Source organism: Xiphophorus maculatus, chromosome 7 (genome assembly GCF_002775205.1).
Source record: "Xiphophorus maculatus strain JP 163 A chromosome 7, X_maculatus-5.0-male, whole genome shotgun sequence".
In the NCBI taxonomy this organism is placed as follows: domain Eukaryota; kingdom Metazoa; phylum Chordata; class Actinopteri; order Cyprinodontiformes; family Poeciliidae; genus Xiphophorus; species Xiphophorus maculatus.
The window spans coordinates 24656001-24681521 of record NC_036449.1 but is presented as its reverse complement, the minus strand read 5'-3'; the positions used below and the strand labels follow the sequence as shown (position 1 = coordinate 24681521).

Here is a 25521-nt window from a genome sequence, read left to right as displayed (position 1 = left end):
GTTGAAACTGTGACCAACAAAGCAACTTGAGGACCTAAGTGTATGTTGTCACTCTATGTCTGTAAGATCTAACCTGGGGTGAGGGTAGTAACCAGGTTCAATCCCTCGAGGGTCTCTTGGCTGTTGATAAGGCTGGCCAGGCAGGAAGTTGGAGAATGACGGAGCAGACTGGGAGTTGATGTTAGAGTAAGTTGGTGACTGGGGGTACCCTGACTGGGCTTGTGGAGGTCCGGGGTAATGACCCGACCACGACTGCATTGGGTAGTCAGCAGGATCCATTGGCCCTCGTCTATAAAAAGAGAGTTGATGATTTTCTGATTATTTGGGTACTTTGCTTAGAGATTTTAGTCTTTCTACTGTTTCAAGTTTTAGTATTAGTTATTATTTCTCCTTTTGGATCTTCATTCCTGTTTATTTTGGTCATCTGTTCCTGAGAATTTTGTCACATATGGTCTTGTAATCCTAGCCACTCCAGTGTTTGTCTATTTTCCCAGTCTTTTTATTCAGCAATTTCCTTTCAGGTCTTGCCATCTCCCTGATTTACACATAGGTCTCACCTAATATTCCCAAATACCTCTAAGTTTTGCCAAAACTTATCCAGATACATTCAGCTGGGCTGTTCAACTGTAACCTTGTGTACTGTTTTATCCACTTGTTCTCTAGGTTTTTTTGTTTATGTTTGATTAAAACCTCAATTACAGTGTTCCTGCCTAGGTCTTGCTGGAGTTAGTTCAATTCAAAAAGCACAACTCATGCATTCATTGCACACAAAACAGTATTTCCAAGCATGCCTCTCTGTTAAGCAACAGTTCAGTCTTTTTTCTTTTTAGCACAGATTTGGTTAGGTTGAAACAAATATGGAAATTACCCTATATACATCTTTATGTGGTGACTCTTGAAGTACTGATATCCATCCATGCATCCACCCACCCACCCACTCACCCACGATATTTTCTAGTTTAATTCTTCTGTTTTTCCTAATCTATAGGCTCTTATACAGTGTATAACTTAGTTATACAAACTTCAAACAGTTTTACAGAAGATGAAAGTTATATAAACATGGTTCAAAGTAAGTGAGCTGTGTTAATTAACTTAGATTTACTCCTACCTGAGTGAAATCTGCAAAAATGACAAGGTTATGAAAGCCAATCAGAGAAATAAACAGGATTGACCTACATGACTCCACCAACTTGAACCCCCTGCTCAGCCTGAAAAATCACCGGCAATAACACAAATAATCAACCTACTGCTGGCACCATGAACGCCGCATTTTCTGCTTTTGTTTCTTTCATGATGTACCTTTCCACAAATTTTTATCAAGAAACAACCAGCAAATGGTAATAGTTCTCCTGTTGCCAATCTGCTGACTGTAAGGCTGAAATATTCATGAAAAGCTGCTGGAAGTGGTCTGCTGCGGACTGGGGAGGCAAGCGGCAGGCACCCTGACAAGCCAAGAGCCTGTTGCAGCCAAAGATCACATAGCAACAGAATATAAGTGACATGTGACAGTTTTAAGTGGGATAGGGCTCAGTTAACGCACGCAAAGACACCCCTTCACACACGTAGCTGTGGTAAACCAGTCTGGACTTGTTAATAGATATTAATGTCTTGTGCCCTGTGGAAAGCAAGTACACAAACATGTGCTCAGCACATAGCAAACATTATGAGGTATTAGGTTTTATCCCCCATCTTTCTGTCTCTCTCACTTAACGCCATTTGCCTCATTCTTTCTGGATCTACTCATCTGTCTCGTTTACCTCTCACTTTAAATTGCCTTGCGTGTGCGCTTGTATTTCTGAATAAATTAGAGAAGAACTAAATTTGCTTTGGCAAAATTGTAACTTTGAGTTAGATTACAATCATAAATTTCCAGAATTAACTTGAGCTATGGGTAATTACATTTCCTTGTAAGATGTACAACATGAACACATTTTTTAAATCAATTTTTGAGCGTTTTGAATTGATTCAGAATTCCTAGGACTAGAAATTGCAATTCTTTATAGAATGGCTTTTTTATGAAGTGGGAACTTCTAACCAAACACAGAAATGATCTACTGGCTGTTGCCTGGAGATATATTGTTAATCTGATCATGAAGGAGACTAAACAAAACAGATTTATACATAAATAGTTGCTGGTGGTCTCCATGCTGATGCCTGCGTGAGCCAATCTGGGTGGTCAGCTGGAGAAAGTGTCTAACTGCATGCCCTTCATGTTTCGGATGTCTTCTTCTGCCCCTCCTGGCTCCACATCCACTGTTAGCATACTTATGTGTCCATGAGCACACACACACGCACACACACCTTACATTTCTGCTGCTAAGTCAATTCATCTGTCCGCCTATTCGTCACCTGTCATCTGGTATCTGGCTTATTCTGCTCTACTTATTGGAACTCACTCCGGGTCAGCGTATCAGCTGGACGTCTCAAATTTCACTCCTCTCACAATCTGCAGCCATTTTGTCTACTCTTTAGCTGGAAAGTACCCCAACTTGTGACAGTCAGTTTTGCCGTCTTCAAATGTGTCCGTTTAGTTCTCTGTCGTAATTTTCTTTTAGATGTCTTATGCTGGCAAGTCTATCAGAGGCATATATGCCTGTGCTTATGTTGGTCAGGCAGACTGTCATTTAGCATTTTTTCTTCTAGACATGATAATGTCATTTAAGCAGAGATAAGAGCAGTGTAGATGTGATGAGGTGGTGAAGAGGGCAGGGAAGAGAGTGATAAAGAGGGAGTAGATTAGGGGAAGTAAGGAAAAAAATCAATTCAAATAGATCTTGTATAAATTTAATCAGTCTATAATCCCAATTGTATGAGATGTAAATATTTCTGGATGCGAATAACAATTAGTTAGATTTTTTGTAAGTTGACAGCTTTTTAAGAAACTGCCAATAAGTTTTTTCCCAATGTGTGATGATGATTAAAACACGATTAAGAAAATTGGGACAACTGCTTCTTTATTCAGTCCAGTTTGTTACAGAGTATCTTCATTTTATTGAATCTGCCTTGTACAACATGGAAGGTATAAGCTAATTATAAAGCATACCTTAAAATAATTATGTTTTTCTTCTTTAAATAGCTGTGTTTCCTGATTTGTAAATGCTCATGCAGAGTTAACATTTAAATAGCTTTGATGTGTGAAGTGTTTTGTTTCACCACAAACTGGTAGATCACAACACACGACTCTACTAGAGAAGAAATAAAAGCATGTTCAAGAATTGTGTAGAACATTTGGGCATGCTTGAAGAATACAATCTATTGAGATGAGACCAAAGTTTGGTTCGTTGAATGCCTTTGCACACACCATGTTTAAAGGAGAAACTGAACAAGACTTTCAAAAACACAATATGAAGGAGAGCTATGAAGTGGTACCATCATGATGTCTGTGGTGGTGTTTTTCAGCAGATGGCCTTGGCCATATTCACATAGTTAAATGACAGATTAATAAATGATCAAAAATAATGTCAATATCACAAAATAAAACCTGAGCAATGCATATGACTTTTTTTACCCAAGAAACATTAGAGTTATCAGTTCCAGACAATTTCATTTTATTAAGAATGACAAAAACTTTCTATAAGCATATTCACTTGCCCTTTCCCTGTTTTATTTATGATTTTTAGATTTCTTGGGTTAATTTCTGGATTTCCTAGCTTGTAACAAATGTCACATGTAAATTTTTTACTAATAACTTAATTTGAAATGGATTTGTAGTTGACATATTCAATCATAAATTTCCTGTTGTTGATGTTACCCAGAAAAACAGAAATAAAAACACTGATTGGTTAAAACTGTTTGATTTGACTCAGGCTCTAAGCATCTCCTCTCCTTCTTATGGAAACAGCAGGGTTTTTTTTCCAGACTGGAAGAATAAATGATTAATTTCATAAAACATTTGTCAGCATGAAAATGAAAACAACCATTGAAACCCCAGCGTGGCATGAAATGTTAAAGAAATCCAGTGGTAATCTTCAGAGAATCCACTGTAAATCCGGTGGCAAGTTTGGAATTCCTCCTCCAGGAACCCAGTCAGCACTGCACAGCAGCTGGGGATTACGAAGTAATGTGGATGGAACCCAGTACTCACATGCACGCACACACACACATACATACACAGATAAAGACGAGTATCGAAGAAGGAAAAAACACTTACGCAGACGCAGAGACTTAGAAAAACCTTTTCACAAAAACAAACACGCATTCTCACAGAGTTTCCGTTCAGGACGAGTTGCTAATCGTCCCCCTCTCAAACCCCCTACAGTCTGGAGGAGGCAAATTGGAGCACAGCTGGAGGGGAGTTTAGACCCAATGAGGAGGCTGTTAGCCTGTTGGTGTTCATGCGTGCATATGTGTATGCGTTTGGGAAAGACGTAGAGAGGAAGACCGAACGAGGGAAACAGATGTAATGAGTGAGAACAGCTTTCTGGCATATGCAACAAGTAGTTTAACGTAATTGAGAGAGTCATCAAACCAAAAAAGAAAAAGAAAAAAAAAAAATCGGCAAATTGAAAACAGTCCAAACAGAACAGAAAAGACATTGATGACTCAGTTTGAAGTGAAATTTAACTATGTAATACCTGTTTAAGGATGACTTCCTCACTGCCATTATTACACAGATACTGCTCTCATAAATCAGGTCAGATATTCGAGAGGATAATTGGGGGGAATTTCTCTTTAGGTCTGACAGTAATTGAGAGTAATGTGAGCTGCTCTAATTCCATGGTATTAGGAAGATTTTTGATGGATTTCAGAGGAAACAACGACTCGCTATGTTCAGTGCACCTGCCCCTCTCCCTCACAAACACATAGACACACTTTTGGAGCCCTGCACACAGCTGCTACACAACTGAAAAACACACAAGCTCACCCACACAATGTAACGCCATTACAGGGCTATTAAAAAAGTATTTACTTCCTAATGCTTTTAGTTTGGTCACAATTCAATTTTTCAGATCAAACTCTTTTCAAAATCAGAAAAAATAGCGGTTTAATAGAAAAATAACTGTTATTTAACTGATTTTCTTGGTTCAAATTCACTACACCCAGCCCTCTTTACTGTCAGAATTGTAGAATCAATAAATCACATAAGCAGAACAAGATGAAGTAGGTTACAACAAAGAAAGTGTTGCAGTATATCCAGGTCTAAAAAAAAATCAACAAAAAAAAAAGCAGCATTTAAAAAGTTACAAAGTCATTTGTAAGTGTTTGGGATTCCAGTCAGCAACAATGAGAGCCATTATCCACAAATGGAGAAAACATGCAACCCTACCAGGAGTGGCCGGGTCAAGCAAAATTACTCCAAGAGCGCATCAACAAAAGTAAGAACACAAACCATCAATTCAACATAAAGTAAACATTTTACAAATAAGAGAGAGAAGGTTGTTTAATGAGAAAACAAAAAGATGAAGTAATGATTTATTCAGAGAGTGGAGACAAGAGAAAGAAAAGTAAATAACTGTTGTGGGTGTAATTAGGTTATTTCTTTATTAGTCTGTACAGAACACAAAATAAAACCCGTGTTGTATTATGTTGTCAGATTTTCTGCCAGACAGAGTCACAACAATTTGAGGGATATGGTAATAAAACAGATTAATCACAACAATTATGTCATGATAATTCATTATGTATAATGATAATGAAGGTGCAGCAATCTAAAGTTATTGAAGCTAAACTAACTTTAACTATGTTTCATTGTCCTAATGCGATACTTAATTATAAAACTTTAATCAGAGAGATGGAAAGTCCAAAATGCAAAGCAATAAAACCTGATAGGAAAACAATGAGGGGGTTGAAGTAACATTATAATTACAATCCTATTTGTTGGTAAAAAAAATGTAAGATTTCCAGAGTAAAATTGATTGTTTCTATATGTTTAAATGTTGAGCAAGACCATCCAATCTATTTCTAAGTGCATTTTACTCCATAGACAAAGAATGGAAATCTTTTGGCTAATTAGCTTTTGTAAGGTAAAAGAATATTTGCCTCGCTGTAATACCAGACTGCAGTTTCTCATAGCAGACAGATCCATATATATGGTGCACTTTTATTTTGACTAAGTTTTAATGCTTAAAGTTTGTGGCTAATTTGGTTATTTTTCTAAGTGTAGTCGACACTTCTGAAAAGAAAAATCAAAACAAAATAAATCAAATTCAGCAAGTAAACTTTAATTTGCAACCAAATACTAACCAAATCCAGTTTTTCTTTTTTACTATTATTCTGATAATTTGTGAATATTCATTGCACACTCTGTGTTGTCCACAGGTAAAAGAATCAGTATATACTTTTATAAATAACTATACATTTTCAGAGTCTTTTTACCCTACTTTTCCTAATGACCTTCAGGGGCTAAGTAAATATGGTGTGCACAGATTAGCATTAAATAACATACATTTTCAAAATTTCAAAAAAACAAGTGTCTCTATTACTCAATATGTGGTCTTCAAAATCATCTCTGATTTTCTTTTCTTTTCTGAAATGTTGTAACTTCCCTTGGCCTGTCCTCCCAGCGGACAGATCAAATTCGTCCTACTTATGTGCTTCAGTTGGAACAGAAGCCAACTTTCAGAGCACAAAAGCCTTATACAATGTTCTTGGAGCGAATGTTGTAGACATTTTATGTTACAAACATAACATTTGCACCTTATAATTGTTAGGTTCGGTTAAAAACATATTAAAATTTTAGAAATAACAAGCAGAGCCTAAAATATCCAGAAAGAACCAGTTGTATAAAAAGACTGAAAAGTTTTTTGAACAGTAAAAAGTAGCAGAGCACCTGCTTTTCTACTTTTCACCAAAATAAAAAAAGAAACAAAACACTTGACATCTGGGAAACTTAATGAACGACGGCACTTCAGATTGGCACGCACACATGGAGTTTCTACATGGATGGATTAAATGTCCTGATATCCTTGCCAAAAGTCAAAGTTCTTGTCTGTACATGTTGGAGAAGGAGTAAAAAATTACTTTTTCTGTCAGCCTACTATCATATAAGGGACACTAAAGCCCACAAAAAGACCTCTTGGAGGGGTAAAAAAAAAAAAAAAACTTTTTACATGAAAATAAAATGATAAAAAAATCTCAAACTATTCCGAAAGTGTTTCACTAATTAGGTGACCTTTGACATAGTTTTATATAGTGATATTAGAGAAAAGGTTCCTGTGCCCAAATTCACACCATGCTCTTTAGATATTCATTTGTGATTCTACATCAGAATTATGTAACTCTGTGTCGTTTTACCACTTAAAATCCCAATAACACATACTGCAAGTAGTGTAGTGGCTACAAGGTAAATAAAAAATATATATATTAGAGTGAAAGGATGATATTACATTTTCTTTAATCTCAGAATTATGACTTTCCCCCCCTGAGAATTCAGACTTTAATGCAGATGGGCACCTAGCAGAAACAAACAAGCTTTCTGGAGGAGCATGTCAGATTTACTTGACCAATTAAAGTTAGATTATTATTATGATTTTTTTAAAGTCAAAATTCTGAGATTAAATCCAAAGTCAGGAGTCTTCTTCCTTTTTCAAGCTCTTTCAAGCCAATGTGTACAAATGAAAGAAAACACATGTGGAGCTCTAACTGCAGAGTCAGAACATCAGGGTTCTTCTTAATGGCATCTAGAAAATTTATAACTGTGAGGAGGAAGAGAAATGTAGACTACTGTGACAGATCAGAGCCAAATCATTAGGAGTGACACCCCAGAAACCAATGAGGCTCTAAGCTGTTTTTTATTTTTTTTATCAGTAAGCGGTTATACACTGTCTGGGTGTATTTGTTTATCATTCTGTTGGTTCAGCTGCTAATGTGGTTTCCATTGGTGAAAGTGTGTGTGTGTTTTCTTGGCCCCTGGTTTTAAAATCTCTCTTAACTTTTGACCTCATGGAAGTCACATGAAACTCCATTGGTTCCCACCTCACATTTAGAAGAAGAGGTTAAAGGCTAAGCTAGGGTCTTATCAACCTGGATTAGAAAACAAAGATAAAACATTCAAATGTTCAGCATCATTTGCTAGAGACTACGAGGTTTCAGTCAAACGCAGTCATAGGTTATTAGGAAATTTGACACAACTTGGACAATTTACCCTTAAAAGTTGACCTATTAAATCTAGCTGCAAAGAATTTCTCAAAAATTAAGATTCAACCTCTTCTTTTATTGTCTGTTAAGTTTTGGTTCAGTGTGTGAAACTAATAAGCAGTTTGCAGACAAAAAGTTGATCACTAACAAGTCAAAGACAAAGGAATGAGGACACAGGATTCTGAGTGGGGGCGAGAAAAGAGAATGAAACAGAAGAGAGCTAGAGAGACTAAATTTATTTAAATGCCTTGGCCCAAACTACTTAGCCCTACACCCATATGATCAACAAATGGTTTTATGAGTTGATTTTAAATTTGTAGGATAACTTGGCTCAAAAGATGTTGATTCAATGCTTTGACAACTACATTACTGTGGTGCAGTCAGTTTGATGTATATGTCAGATGTGCTCCTGCTTTAACACTTGCAGTTTAAATGGGTGAAACACCTTTTCTGCATATCATTAAGGTCTGTAGGAGTCTGCTACGAAACATTTTCATTCAAATATGTTAGACCTAATAAACATATGAAACCCATACAAAAAGCCCTCACTGGTAAAATAGATTATGTGCAGAAATGTGAGACTTTCAGCTGCTTCCATTCATTACTGCTGATGTCCAAATAAAGCAGGCTTTTGTTGTGTGATTCAGAATCTGAATCCAAGCAAAAATCATAATACCTACTTTAATGATGACATAACTTTACTTTTTTGAATTACAATATTTTTCACAAGTGGCCATTTGTCACTGATACAGTACAGGCAGACTGAAGCTCACCAAGCAGCATATTTAAATCTCTGGGTAGCTTGCTAGTCTGTTCCAGGTGAATGATTTTAAAAAATTCTCATGATTTCCTCCTCCTCATCACAAAAAACAATCACTGCTTTTTCTCCTGAAAGGAGGTGTTTTGTCTGGAACATTATCAAACTTTGGCAACTTTTGCTGGATCATGCTCGCTTTTTTAAACATTTCCCAATTTCGGCCATGGGACTAAACACAACTGAAAATCAAAAGTTGTAAAAATGATAATATAGTTACCATTTAAAGTAAAATAAAGCAAAGCAAAGGCCAGTATGTCTTATTTCCACAAAGAAACAACATTATATTTTAACTGCAACCACTTTGATTTATTGACCAAGAAAACATGAAAGATCTAAGTGGATATTACACAAACAATATTATGAAAGATATCAAAAATATAGTAACAGCTGATAAGCAGTACAGAAAACGCTTTGAGTAAAATAAAATAAAAATCAAAGAATAAGACAGAGCAAAAAGAATAGAGGAGTTTAGGTCTAAAAACTGAAGAGAAAAGGATGGTGGCTGCAAGCGAAGAGAAATTCAGCCTCATATGAACACCTACTGAAATTGATAGAAATGAAAGGACACAGATAAAGTGGATGAAAATGAAAAAGGAGAATACAAAAAGTAACAAAGAAGAGGGGGTTAGTGATTGAGAAGAGAAGAAAAAGGAAAACACAAAGTGTTGCCCTCCATAGAGCAAGCATGCTGAAGGTCAGCATCTGCTGAGAATAATGGGCACTACTTTGGAGGAGTCCACATGTGTGCAGACGCCTGGGTACTTACTTGTTCACATTTCAATGAAACTAAACTCCGTTCAGAGGCTCCTATCTGTCTTTGTCAATAAAGCTCTGTCAGGTAGGATTAATTCAGTAGTATATCATGCAGGAATTACTGGTAAAGGAAACCAACTTGATTACATTCCCCTGTGTACATAAGTGTTTATGCACCAGGTCTCAAGAAATGCCATCTTTGAATGTTTGATGATGCATAATTCAAACTAAAGCTGTGCTTTGTGGAGAAATGAGAACAAATGTTCTGAGCATATGCAAATGTGCAGAGAATGGGAAGAAATGGGGGAAGAGCAAATGAAAGAAGTGCACTACAGCAAGTGGTTAAACTTGAATGTATGATAAAGAGAGTAAAAAAAAGAGACAGTTCAAATTAGAGCACCAAAAAGGTAAAATATGAGGTGTCAGTAACACAAAAAAATAAGAAAAAAAAACACCCTAAAAGAAATGTAAAATCAAGGCAGGAGAGGAACCCATTAGAGGGAAATAAGAGGAACTGAAGGATGAGGGCCTTCCAGATGGTAAGAGACTGTTGCCTCGGAAACACAGAGAGGGCAGAACAATGGGGATTTGGAGTGGCGTTTTGTATCCCATCATAATATGGCCATGCCATTTGGAAACTGAGCAGAGAAGCTGCAGCTTGCACATTTACTGTGGGCACATTATTATGATCAACTCCTATAGGAAGATAAAAAACCAACATGCAACAGTTTCCTTTCAGTAGTGATTTTTAGTACATGTTAAAATTTGTAAATAAATTCATGCATTCATTTTGGATGTGTACCAATAAAAATATTTATGTTTCCAAAAAACATACAACAAAATTAACTTATCTGAAATGCACGTATAGCTCAGCTAAGGCTGCGAATTGCATGTAAAAATGAACCATAACCATCCATAGAAGCAACAATGAATCAAATTAGGGTTGACATTCAGTTATGCGAACGCCATACATTCCCAATTATGAGTGGAATAGCTGGTGGGTTCCTGAGATATAGTAAAATACAACACTAATTACACCATATCCTATTGAAACAGCAATCATTATTTCACATCTTGAGACCCTTATGCTTAATAGCTGCAGGCTGGGGACATTTTGGTCTGTCTGGGACTAAAGGATACAAATTGCAGCCTAAATTCTGATCTGTAAAACACTCTTAACCTGGAACATGAAGAGCACGGGGTGCATACTTGAAACTAGAATTTTACAACCCAAAGAAATGATGATAAAAAGATAAGTACTGTTATGGATTATGGTATTCACATGGATAGAATTAGGTGCCAGAAAAATATACTGCAGGTAAAATATTGAACACATCAACATTTATCTCAGTTTAAATACTTCTAGTAGGGCCGTTGACATAAAATGTGCACCAGATGTTGGCAACAATCCCAGCAATCCACACATATAAAGAAATCAAAGCACATTTGTCATGAAATGAAGTTATAGGGGAAACATTTAATAACACTGAAATTATGTATTGTACCAATAAAGAAAAGAAAGTGCTAAAAGAGACAAGAAAGAAGTAAGATGAGTATTCAAAAAGCATTTCTAGTGAATGGTTATCAGCTGGTAGAAATGATAAAACAGTTCTCTCCTGGCTAAAGAGTGATATGGTTGGTAAAAATGGACAAAAGAAAGTCTTACTGTTACACATTACATACAAAACATTACTTATCAATGCCATTTAAAATGTCTGAAAGATCTACTGAGTGAAAATCTTGAAGTGGATAAATTGACTGCTGATGTAAAAAGAAAATTCATGACAGGAGAGAAAGTCAATGATTATTCGAACAGTGGCCTCTTATGCACAATAACTGCACAAGTCTCCACTGCTGAAGAAAAATCATCTCAAAGATTGTTTCAAGTCTTCTGCAGAAAATTGGATAAACCAGCAAAAAACTGAGTATAGACTGGAGAAACAAGGTCAAACCTGAACTCTGTGGATCTCATGGCATACAACATCTTTGATAGTAGAAAGGTTCTGCATGTTACTCCAAAGTCACCACACCAAAAATGAAGTTTGCAGATGGGAACATCATGTTGTGCAATGTACTACAGTATATGGTACTGGCAGACTCCATATAATAAAATGAAACATGACCAGAAAATGTACTGAGACATTCTTGGAAAGAATGTGAAAATGAAATGAGTGTCAATTTCCAAGGAAGACAACAGTTCCAAACCCACAGTCAAAGAAACTCTTAGGTGGTTTAAGAAAAAAAGTAAAATGGCTAGAATGACTAAGTCATTCACTTGATTGTTTACAGCTGAACTCAAGGTTAGAAGACATGAACCAATTTATGCACTGTTCAGGTACATACATGAACAATGTATGCACCTTGTACACAGGAAATGAAACTACTTCATCTCCTGTAGTTTCCCATACAGGAGATGTCTTTAAGTTGTCACCACCCAAAAAAACTTTTCTATAAAGTATTTAATACATTTCTGTAAGTGTGTTCAATATCTCTTCTTAGTGTTTTTCCAATGTTCCACCCATAACTTAATCTGAGAACTAATACTAGTATGTCTGGATTACTTGAGTAGCTGACATCATTTTATGCCAATATAAATATGTACTGAGAGAAAACATGCTTTTAATACTTACTATGCTACTGTATACACAGAGAAATACCTCTATATTCACAGAGGTATATTTATTAATATAGTCAAGTTCGATAAATTATAGATTTTATTTCAGTAACCCAATATATTGAATGAAACACAATAATTTACACAAATCTCTATTTCTACTAATTACGATAATTTTCTGCTTACTGCTAATGAAAACTCAACATCTGAGATAAGACTATAATAAGACCAAATAAAAATTATTTTAAATACAGAAATGTGGGCCAAAAAAGACGTGTAATACCTGCTTATTGATTATTGTCACAAACTAATTTTAAATTAACAAACAAACCTCATCGGGACACATAGTATAATTTACTGAAATGTATTAGTCATATATTTAGCCATTGCAGCATGTTACTTTTCACAATGTAACAAAAGTGTAATTGGAGTTTTAAAAATGAATCTATAAGAGACACTTAACAAGCTTCATTTCTACTCCAACTGCTTTATTTTGTGTTTAAAAGCCGACTGCTGCAGAGTCGTAAAAGTACTTCATGCATTTTATTAACTACAAACTTTTGGAGGTGTTGAAGACTTTTTTTTTTGCTTCTGATATAGGTATGTCCTGAAGTTATGATTGTAATGCATAAAATGTTATCTGCATGCTCAAACACATTTAATTATCTAACTATACAATATAGCTTTGAAACAAGGACATTTCTTCTGCAGCTCTGAAACAACAGATGGTCATTAAACTGTTGCCAGATGTTAGCATTTTGCAGCTGCAACTGTTGAAATGTCTGAGGTGCAGCCTATTTCTATCGACACAAAATAAACAGGAGTGTGAGCACTAGAGTGTGCTCATATTCACACGTTAATAAACTTCTGTAAAAGAATCAAACTACTTTCTATACTGACGAAATGATAAAGAAATAACAATCTCTGACTTTCACAAAAAGGGTGATTTAATATTTTATGCTTTTATTGCCAAATACTGTTATCTGTAGACTTACTTCACCACAATGGATATTTGCTGTGCCAATTTTCCAACTATGTCAACCTTCATTATCCATGAGCAAAGTATCACGTAACATCAGTCCAGCTCCAAATCCACTAAAATGCCGTTAAACACTTTCCACCTGGGACCCTTAAAAACGTGTTTCCTCCCTCACCCCAGGGTCCTAGCATATCATACCCACTAGTCATGCACACCTGCTGGTCCTGCAACACATTATGGGTTGTAACCCAACATTTTAGAGACTATGATCAGATCAAAGCTCTAACCAAAATGCTTTAAAACAATACTGAGTGAACACGAGAACATCAAGAACATGATGGGGTCAATACCAGAAAAAATGGAGGATGGTGGTAGGGAAGCTGTCCAGAGCTGTGCTATATAGTTGTCAACTGATCCTGACTTTAACCTCTGCAATTGAACAGAGCGGAAAGAAAAGACTACAAGAACAGGGGAAACATCTGGGTTTAGAGCTATGCAAATGTTTAATCTGCTTTCAGTCCCAAATGAAATGACTCTGAAGAACTTGTGGCCATGTACTCATAGTACACTTTGATCAAGGTTGACAGTAACCAAAGAACACAGGGGAAAAAAAAGAGTTTGTAACTATTATTTCACAAGTTTGTATAGATCTAATTGAATATCATTTAATATAGCTTTATTTTACCCTCTCTTTTTTTTTTAAAGAAGTAGCTCCTGAGAGGGAGCGAAACAAGAATAACCCTGGAATTATTTTACTGTTGTAGACAAAGGAAATAAAGCAACATTTTAAATGGCTTTTTAGCTACTAACGCAACACTCAAGTTCTACAATAAAAGAAAAACATGAACAATTCTAAATACAAAAGCAACAAATACATGAGAAATGATCTAATGCCCAACTTGTTACAAAAATGATAGACTCTAAACATGATCTGCAGTTATAGAGTACATTTTAAAAACTTTATTAGGTTTTCATGTATTTTTTCATGTATCTCTCATTTGCATATTGCTGTTATACAGGTTAACATATAAGTAACGCATAAATCAAGATACTGTTGACTAACATGCTGAACTCAAGGTTTTTAAAAAAATTAACATCATTGTGATTATGTACCTTCATCACAAAAATTACAATTCACTTATTTTCTCAAGATTTTAGATAATTATCTTGTAGAGTCTAAAAACTAAACATTTTCCACAATATGTTTTCTTCTCCTCCTGCATGTAGCCTGAAAAATACTTAACTTTTCTTCTTTTTTATGTTTTACAATTACCCTGTATTGCACATGCTTATGGTTTAAACGGAAAGAGCTGATTTATGCTCTCCAAAAAGAAACACATTAAAGTGTGAACCAACTGAGGAAAAGCTGTTCCCATTCCTCATATAAAATATAACTTTCTCTGAAGCAAAAATTTCCCCTCGAGAAGTTCAGCTTTTGTTTAGAGAACTTCATATCAATCAACTTCCTTTTTTATTGTCATACTTCAACATGCAAATAAGAAAAAGACTGTGAGGAATAATTCTATGGATCCCTTGGATAACTAACAAACAATCAGGGTCTCAATGATTCCAGAGAAACACGGAAAAACAACCTAACAATGGGCTGGATTGTGCAGCAGTAGTAAAGTGGTCTGGGAAACTCTCAGGCCTGGATGGGAGGTCTTCTCAAGAGAGCAAGAGACTTTCTCATTTCATTTCTCTCCATTGGCAGGCCGAAATGATTTGAAAATGTCCTTTTCACCCCAAGTTCAGCAAGAATGAAAATGAGACATCAAGAGGCACAGGGAGCAACAGGAAAGAAAAGGAGTGATGTGAAGGAGACGGGCAGAAAATGGTGCCATGTGAAACAGAAGACTCAGCTTAAACAGCTGCAGCAATTAAAAAAGCCTGAATTAAAATTATAATAAGGAAGTGACAGTTTCTCCAGACCCCTAGAAGACAATTCTGACTGGGTCTTTTAATCTAATAAAAGCTATAACCAGAGCAAATTGAAAAAGGATGTCTTCCTAATCAAATTGGATCAGGAATGTATCTTGAGCTGCTAAATTATGTTATTGATATAAATCTACATGGAATGATAATGACTTCAGCTGAAGTTTAGTCAGTTTAGTGTACGGGAAAAATCTAATATTTTAGAGGGAGAAAACCTAAAAATATTGAAATTACTTAAATAAGTAATTTTTAAAGCCCTAAATGAAAACAAATAATAATTTCTTTTTAAGAAAACATATATATCATATACATCTACCAGGTGTATTATCTGGAACAATAGGGTCTGAAGAGATATCTTGAGCAATAACATGTTTTCTTTTGCTTTTTGTGTTTCCTCTGCCAGTTCAGATCATGTTAAAGCTGTAAGAGCTCTTTCCAAATGATCATTCTCCATGTTTGCTTACATGGAGGATGATGGTTATGACAGCTACATTACTATATTATAGTTCAATCTTCATGAGTACAAGATTTAGTGATTATGTCAAGAAAAAGTTTGATTTAAACAACACCTGCATGGTTCATGAATATAACGTGGACTATTTTGGTGGCAAAAAGATGATGCTGTGGCATTCCTGTACACCTCAGAGCAACAATGCCAGTCAGAAGTGGAGCAGAAATTTCATTCATTTTTAATGTGTTGCAAATTGCAGGGTTTGTCACAAGTGGTGATTTGTCATTGTGGAGAATTACAGAAAGACTGGGCATGTGATAGAGCACTTTTAAATCTCCCTATAAAGTGCTAGTTTGTTAAATCTCTACTACTTTCATAGAACATTTCTACTGACGCCTTCATCTTAGTTGGATAAATCTTCAGTATCAAACTAATTTACTAATAACTTATTTTATAAATCGTTTTCAAACAAAGTGCTGAACAATTATAAGGAGATAAAAAAACAACAAAATAAAAAAATACAATTTAAAAACATATGAAATAAGAGAAAAGCTGGAGACTGCTCTCTCTACCTACTTTCATATCTTGTGAGTAATTTTTTCTTTCACACTTTTTTACATGTTTCTTTTGAATGTCTCTTGGGCTTCTATTGATCAGGTCGTCAAACCTTTTAATGGAAATTGACATGTTATTACAAGAAAAAATGCAACCAGCAGAAAAAGCCCTTGAGGACAGATTTCACTTTGCAGACTGAAAACATGTGAGCTGATTCCTCTTTTTTCCTTCATTGTTTCGTTCTTGACGAAATCTTCAGAGTCAATATTTTTATGAGTATGCCTTTAAATAGTTAAGATCTGCCTGTTGTGAAATCTGTCAACTCCTGACCTTTGTCTGTTTATGTCGCTTTGTTCCCCCCTTTCTCTCTGCATTGCTATGTAATGAAAACAATAATGAGTGTGTGTGTTCGACACACACAGAGAAAGAATGTGCAAATGGGTCATGAATGAGGCACACATGGGGCATAACCTGCTAATGTTAGCCATACACAAACTGTGATAGCCATCTACTGACCCCAGAATAATTGAAATGAAACAGTGCACGCCTACACACACACAAACACACACGCAGATTCTGATGCTCATTATCAACATGTCCATTCCTGGTCAATGAGGTTATTTCAAACAAATGTACATTCACTGAAACACATTCAAAGTTCCTGAAGTTTAAATAATGGTTTTCTTTCTCATTAGTTCAATCTTTGCAGACTTGTTTAACCAGCTATTTAATTTATTGTGAATGACGGAACAAATATTCACAGCTCCTCAGAAAAATAAGGTTTATTGTTGAATAAGTAACGTATTTGGTGCAAGATTCTTAATGGTTTTGATGGAGATTAGTGAGATCTGTATTATGTTATGGAGGAGGATTTTTAAGGAGGAGTAGCTACATGGTTGAAAGAGATGAAGTGCTTTGCTGTTCAAGCAACATGGAGCAAAATATTTTAATCGTGGTTTAGTTTTTTTCCCTTAAAGTCACAGTATTGGAAATATGAGCAGTGCAGGACAAGTTTCTGGGAGTAGAACAGTGCAGCAGTGGGCGAAGAACAGATATTGATTGATATAGCTGTAATTAATAGTTCAGATTTATTTTTGTGTGCTGTACTCTGTGCGTTGCCCCTTTTGGCCAAGCTTCCATTGAAATCTGGACAACCTGACTTCATTTCAGAAAGATAGAATCTGCAGTTGAAACCAGTGATTGAAAAGACACACTATGTGAAGTTAAATCAGATCAAAATGTTCTTGTTTTAGCTTAATTACCAAAATAATTTGCTTCTGGTCAGTATTCTGTTTTCTGGCATATGCTAAACACAACAAAACAACTTTTTAAAGAATTTTGTTTCTGTAACTCTCCTTGAATTTAAAAGTTTACATACATTTGGTCAGTGTTTGGGTTAATTGTCTTTTGAACTGTATGACATGTGAAAGTTTTTGGTTTGGAGCCAATTTCAAACAGGTATTCTGTTTTTCTTTAGACCAGTAGCCTGCAACCTGATAATCTGGAAGCACGTTTCCGAAAAACCTTGCGGCTCTTAATGTATATGGCCAAAAATTATATACTGTGTTTTAAATATAAACGCAATAAGAATGAAAAGATTTCAGCATTTTTTTTTACCCCTCCCAGGGGTCTTTTTGTGGGCTCTAGTGTCCCTTATATGACAGTGGGCTGACAGGAAACGCGGAAGGAGAGGGGAGAAGACATGCGGCAAATGTCGTCGGGTCCGGGAGTCGAACCCGTGACGGCCGCGTCGAGGACTCAAGGCCTCCAAATATGGGTCGCGCTAACCGCTACGCCACCACGGCACGCCCGATTTTAGCATTTTTTTATAGTATCTTTAAGAAATATTTGCAATTATTTCCTCAGCAGAATGACTAATGCCAGAATTATTATTGTTCTTTTGTTTACATTGAGCAACAATCTATGTGCTTTTACTTTTAGATTTTCTGTACATCTTAAACATTTCTTTGAAGAAACATGCCAATTATCTTGTTGAGGCTTAGGGTAATTCTGGTTTAACACCTGGAAATCTAAACAGAAAAGCATTGTATATCTGTTTGGTTAGAATAAGCTGCATTAGGATGTAGCTTGGCAATAAAACTCTATGTTATTAGTAACTTACTTCTAAACAAACAATTGCAAATGACTTTAAATGTTTCTGGCAGTCACATAGGCAAAGGTATAACGTGGCAATAACTCTCCATTGGTTCCTTTGTTTCTAGATAAGGAACTCTGAGAGCAGGTACAATGGAACAAATGGGAAAATGGTGGAAAACATGGATGTATTGGTGAAGAAGATGGAGAGGTAATTTCATTTAAAGGCAGCGAAAGAAGATTGTGGTGGTTGACAGGTGAAGAGTCATGTCATTATCCCCATTGTTTTCATATATAACATGAAAATCTACTGTACATCTTTTAACTTTTACGTGAAATGGACTGACGTAAATCCATTTTGCGTAAAATGGAGCTTTCCTAGCTGCATTTTGTTTTGACTATTTTAGGTCTGCTCTATGACAAATCATGTGAATAGACAAATTTTCCATAAACAATTTGAAGTTACGTTTCACAGAAAATCTGCAAATAGGTCAATCCACAAATTACAAACAGACGCTCGTCTACTGTTTACATTTCTGTATATGAATTGGCTCTGTTTATCTTGTACAGTCCTTTGAGATGACGTGTTGTGAGTTAAAGTTATGTAAATAACCTGTGTTGAATTAACTCTAATGATGTATTTTAACTACCTTCAAGAAAGAAACTAAGTAGATTTGGGAATCATTACACTCACCACTAACTGTGTTTCAGTGTGTTTGAATTATTTGTTTTGCTCAATGTCCAATCATATCTTTCTAATTACAAACAGAAGAAAAATCAGAAATTCTGCAGCACTCTGTGCATGATTTAATAAGACACAAACACCAATGAGAGGGGAAAAAACAAGACAAAATAAAAAACAATCACATAATACTTTCATCTATTTAAATTCATATCCAGTTTTGATGTTTGTGGGAAGCATGGGGAGAATATATTCAACTTGAAGTAAGAAAATTTCAACTTATGGATAGAAAACAAACAAGGAATAAAACAATTAAGTACTTTTTCACAAGAAAAAAGTACTTAATTTGCAAGAATTGTTAGAGTGGTCTTAGTTACTAACACCACTCTAACTCAAACCATCAACAGTGAGGTATTCAGAAACTACTTTTTGTAATAAAATATATTCTGTAATAACATTTTATTGATTCATCTTTTTAATTTTAGCACTAAGCAATTTGGTTGCTTTACTCAAACATGTTTTTGAACATATTAATGCATTAATCTTAAAAACACTATGAGACAGAGTTGAGTTTTGTGTCTTCATTTTCTGAATGTGAATTCAGTAATAAAATAGTGAACAGTTTTATGAGGCAGCAAAATATTCACTTTACCCTGAAACAGACCACCTATCTATTTCAAGCAGTGACATTTGCTGACAGTTTATGTGGTGAAGCGCTGGCGCTTTGGGCAGGGAAACTTCATCCACAGTAGGGTCATGTTTTAATTTTAGAGCCATCAAAACCTTGTCTCCTATACACCCCCACACACGCCTACACACAGATAAATTCACACCAACTCAGCTTATGTATTCCATACTGAATTTAACTGATGTTGAGTCAAAAGCGCAGTGTCTGATTAAGTAACCCAAAAATGATTTATGTACCATCTTGGAAATAATAGAAATGCTCAAAACAGAAACTGTGGAACATGGCTTAGGAGTCACTCATGAAGTATACCGGTAGACATGCAGGCGCTAGATACACATAGCCTTCCAGCTATTTCTACTGTAGTCAGGTGGAAAAATAATATATTTTTATGAGGTCAACACCCTGGATGTAGTTACAAAACATGACTTACTATCTTGGAAGATGGAATAATTAATGTGTTAATTAACAGAGGAAAAAAGAAACTTTTGTTAGGATATGTCTTTATCAGATTTATCTAATTACTTCACTCACACAGAATGTAGAGCGTCTCTAAGCATAAACTTTATGTCTGGCCACAAATTCTTAATTAAATTTAGGTCTGACTTTGTCTAGGCCATTCTAAGATAACATTGATATTAGAAAATTTTAATTATTTATCAATTACATTTCACTTACTTCTGTATAAATACTATCAACTCAAAAATACAAAGTACAATATTTTATCAGCAAGTTCAACAATATTGAGCAATCCCTAAATAATCTCCAATGGAAATCCTTGTTTTTAACTGCCATGTATTTCATGACGTGTGTATGCCATGAATTGAGGCACACATACATAATTAAATCGATAGTTTTTCTTAAAGTTGAAATTCTTAAAACCAATTAAATGTTATTAATTGTCAATTTTTAACATATTTCTTAAAGTAGGTAATTAAATTTAAGTAAATTTAAGTGTGTGGAGCTCTTGATTGCTTCCCGGATTAATGCTAGAAGTTAAGCACAGTGGAGTGATTAGCTGTTTTTTGTTGTTGCTGCAGGTTGCCACTTCGCCTTGCTCAACTGGAGGGCGAAGTTGAGCAAGGTGCTACTGCACACCTCCGACTCATCCGCTTATCAGTGGTAGGCTAAAAGGAGCTAGCTGATGGTCACTGATCACCCAAGTGTTAACCTCAGTGCTGCTGCTAACTCTCTTTTATTTTACATGTGCTCCATGCTAGCGCTAATGTTTTTTTCCCTAGGATAACCCTGAAAGATACCTCCAATCTGTAAACATTCCTCTGTGTAGCTTTTGTGATTCCTCGGTCAGTCTCCTCAGGACAAGAACTTCCTGGATAACCACAACCATGACCAGAAACTCCAATGCTTCTCTCCACCACCATCCTCCAAACCAAACCTGTCCGCTATGTGCAGCTTTGTAATATAAATCAGACGTGTTTATGTGAACAGTGTCCTAAAAAGGCATTTTCAGAATTCATGTGTAAGTATGTTTTTCATGTTGAAAAACATACTTATACATGAATTCTGTGCAATAAAGTTATGTCCATACAGTTATCTAAAGAATAAGTAATAAATAGTTTTTTAGCGTTATCACAACAGTACTAAAAATATCGTAATAAAATTCTAAGTCTATATCATCCACCAATGGTTTTTATGCGCTTTCAACATTCTGCATATACATATTGAATTAAATAATTAGTTATTGCTTTTATGCCAGTGTGGTCATTGTGGAGAAAGATATAAAAGTGCAACGCTTGCAAAAAGCATCTGGCATCTGTGACTTGGCAGCAAAGACACCATAAGACCGTTTTCTGTTTTAAGTGTTGAACCAATTTCAAGACTTTTTTCTTTTAAATTAATCATTTAGCATATATTCATGGGCAAGGTCTCTCTTTAGTCAGATCTGGATCATAATGTATGATCAGACATCCGTGTGGATTTGGCTGAGTGTGTAGAAAAAGCAGCCCAAGTTTCTAAGTGGAAACAGAAATGCAGGACCTCTAAAGTATGCCAGCGTGTGCAAATGTGTCCAATTTCCCGAGGCTTTTCAGATACCAAAGCCAGACCTCAAAACTATCATCACTGCTCCCACCCCCATCTGCCAAAGCCATCACCCATGCAGAGACACCCTCCCTCTTTATATTGGACACACACACACACGCCCACAAACACTGACAAAAGAGGTGTGAAATACCCATCCCTCACTATTTTAACAGGGTTGGGAACTTGGCAATAAACTTTTTAATGTTCTAAAGTTCTGTTCTTCAGCTGAACTTGCCAACTCATTCTTACTGACAGACACAAACAACGACTAACATCTGTTAGTCTGCAGAGGTGTTGGTAGTTACCAGCAAGTACAACAAAATGAAAAGAAGCTAGAAGCAGCATTATTCTTTCTGTTGAAGTTCCTTTCTCCCCTGCTTGCAACGTGCTTTGGATACAGTAACTTTAAGTCTAGTAAGGAGTTGTTTAAATGCATTACTGCATCTGCCTTAAGTATGGCAAAAAAGGAAATGTGCAGCAAAGTAAGATATCACTTTGGTGAGGAGCAAACAAAGAAGAAGAAAGGAGTTGAAGAAAATAAAAAAAATGAAAATTCTAGCTTTGAGAAAGAAAGAAAAAAGTAGCAAATTGGGGGAAAAGAGTGACTGAAGGCTTTTTGTATGGTAATGTGAGACTGTCTTCATCATTAAACTGTTTGCATGCAGTTTTGAATACAGAAGAAGAAATAGAAAAAGAAGATAAATAAAAAAAGTTTAAAACTAGTTTCCATTTACAAAAACAGACCGTAAAAAGATAACATAGAATTTAGGCCAAACAAGATCTTTGAATGGACTTCTATCGATTTGTACCCTTCTGTACAACTGATTTCTAAAATCAAAAAGAAAGTTCGTAATCAAACTTCATAATTGTATTAATTTTTATCTCAAAGTTAAAAGATAAAACTTTGAGATAAGTTTTATCTTTTGATTCTTTTAAATGATTCTTCTGATTTAAAAGAATCATTGATTCTTTTAAATCAGAATCAATGATTTTGATTTAAAAGACAAGCATACAATCTACAAAATAAAGCTCAAGAAAACAAGAAAATAAAAGTTAGTTGTCTGTGCAAAAGCATAAAGTACCAAAATTAACTTTATAGACCATATCATAATGTCCTTGCTGTTGCAGATCATGTTCACACCATAATGACTTAACATCATCATATCTTAGATCTGTTATTACTGCTGACCACAACTATTAGACTAATGACTAAAAGCTACAAATGGCTCATTGTTTTCTACAATTCAGTAAGCTAGAATTGAGCTCATTTGCCAAGACAAAAATAATTAAAAAAGGCATTCAACAGGTTTGAAAAGAGTAGAGAAGGCTCCAGTGGTGGAGGTGTGGCAGGTTCCAGTGTGTGGGAAATTTAGGAAGAAAGGTTGTAAACAAAGATTAAATTAGAGGAAGAAAAATAAACAGAAAGGATTTGGAGTTTATCACAGATGGAGGGAGACAATTGTACCTTGGTAAGGAGGCATACTGGCGTTCCACCTCTTCGTATCGTGGAGTCAGACGGGGATCAGCGCCTCTGCCTGGTACCTGGTGGACAAAATGAACATTAGTTTGGAGCAGTAGAAACAGGAGCAGTAGATACCTAAAGTTGTGGCATCTTACTAGTACAGAATCTTGTATCAAACTCTATATTAAAGGAAGAACAAACTTTAAAGCTGGGAGCAGAAGCTTGTGGGATGCACAGTCATAAGCCCCTCATTTTCTCGATGTTTGGGTGTTTGTGATACTCTGGTAATTTAGGACCAAAAAAGAGCTCATTTTTAGGGATTTAGGTCTTCTGAGGTTTGTTGGGGTGGGGATAGGAAGGGTCTCCATCCAAGATTAGGTTACTTCAAAATATTATGTCTCTCTCTTTCTTTCACAAACACACACACACACACAGTTTCACATGAAGCGAACTGCACCTCATCTCCATACTGAAAGGAAAAGAGCAGAGATTAATCCAAACTGCTGACAGTTCAATCTGTCCTACCTCCTCTTCTCACTGGTTCTCACTTTAACCCTCATCATCTTGTTTTCTCCTTCTTCACATATTCCTGTTTTTTTTTACCCTCTCTCTTTCATTGAAGCACAATATTTCCCTCTGAGAATATTCCGGTCTATTCAGCGGGGAAATTCCAGCTTCGCTCTGCTTTCAAATGAAGTCGACTAAAGACCAAAACATCAACATACTTTATCTGGGCAAACACACACAGCCATACACAAAAAATGTTTTTGGTGCTCGTTAAATGCATTTTAATTTCACATTTGTCACAGTAAAACAGTGCTTTCACCCAAAATTTATATGAATAAGATTGTGTAAAATTTCCAAGTTGGACTTCATTTCCATCCTGTGTCAGAAATTGTAACAGTAATGTAACAATAGAAAAAGTAATTAGTTAGATTACTCATTAATGAAAAGAGTAACCGTTTATTTTAACATTTTATTTTAACCGTTTATTCTTATCACTGATTAACTAATCTTCCAATCTGAGCTGTGGATTTCTGCAGCTCTTCTAGAGTTACCATCGGCCTCTAGCCTGCTTCTCTGACTTTTGCTGTACTGGCATGTGACCTATATTTAGGTGTTGTTTGGTTTCCAGTAGAAGTGGGCAATGATTGTATCGTTTAGCATTTATCGCAATACATTTCTGATCACAATACATTTTAAATTATTGTTGTCACAATAAATTCCAATTCCTGTTGTTTCAAGCCCCACAAAATGGTTCCTAATATTCGTATAGTTATCACAATAGTATCACAAAATATCGTGACAAAATTTGAAATCCATGTCACCCACCTCTGGTTTCCAGAGTGAAAAGTTCTCTGAGAAATATTCAGAGCTTTTTCACCGTTTTCTTCCTGACCTATCATGTTCTTTGATCTTCCTGATGCCCTAAGCTCACCAATGTTTTCTCATAAACCTCTGAGACCTTCACAGTTGGATTTATGATGAAACAAAGTCATATCAACATAGATTCCTGAAAAAATATAGTTGTACGGATTACATTTAGGTGTATCAGAGTCAAGGGGTAAATATACATAAGCATGCCACACATTTCAAATTGAAAACAATGTTCTACTGTATTTACATTTCAATTATAATTTACTTTGTGTTGCTCACACAAAATCCATTAAAGTTTGAGGTTGGAATCCCAGCTCCAGAAAGAAGGACAGAGGGAAATAAATTCAAAACTACACAATATGAGGTGAGGTGTGTTGGAGACAAAAGACTGGAGCTATCGAAGAAAGCTCAGTGCTTTCTCCTTCACAACATGCTGAGATTTTGATATCAAAGAGCACAGCTATTTGCTCTCCCTCTTTGCCTTTCCTCTTCTATCTGTATTCAGGGGAACGACGCCAGGAGGCATATAAATCAGATTTGCTGGTCCTGCTTTCTTTTGAACACCTGTCTTTATAGCTTCAATATCTCAGGTAAAGAAACTGCGGGATATTAAGAGCGAATAGAGTTTGGAAGCTAAGGAATGAAAAGGCATTAAATGGTGAAGAACGGAGGAAAGAGAGCTGGAGCGAATGAGACCAGAGTAAAATGACTTACAGAGGAGGAGGGAAATTATGAAGTTGTTGAGGAGGGGCAAAGGGAGAGAAAGGAGATGAGAGGTGACTTATAAAACAAGAGAGCGAATGAGGTGAAGACAAGGGCGGCAGAGTGGGGAGGTGGAAAAGATATTAACGGCACAATTTAAACAAGATGTTAAAGGGGGAACTTGAGATGGGGAGAGACGAGAGGCTGAATGAGTTGCATCACGCGGTGGAGGCTACGAGAAACGATGAGTTGGTGAAGCAAAAGCTGAAAATACACGAAAAGTACAACAAAAAGTGATG

At 35.8% G+C, this 25521-nt stretch overlaps 1 protein-coding gene across 5 annotated transcripts in view; it reads right to left on the bottom strand.

The window, feature by feature from the left end:
* The window catches only part of LOC102234947 (partitioning defective 3 homolog B), a 211369-nt gene that overhangs the window by 2890 nt on the left and 182958 nt on the right, over positions 1-25521 (bottom strand). For all 5 annotated transcript variants that reach the window (XM_023337170.1, XM_014469594.2, XM_023337171.1 and 2 more), the window contains 2 exons: positions 23147-23223; positions 74-289 (listed from right to left, as the gene is read on the bottom strand). In XM_023337170.1, coding sequence (XP_023192938.1) covers positions 74-289; positions 23147-23223 — 293 coding nt within the window. The remainder of the gene's footprint in view (positions 1-73; positions 290-23146; positions 23224-25521) is intronic.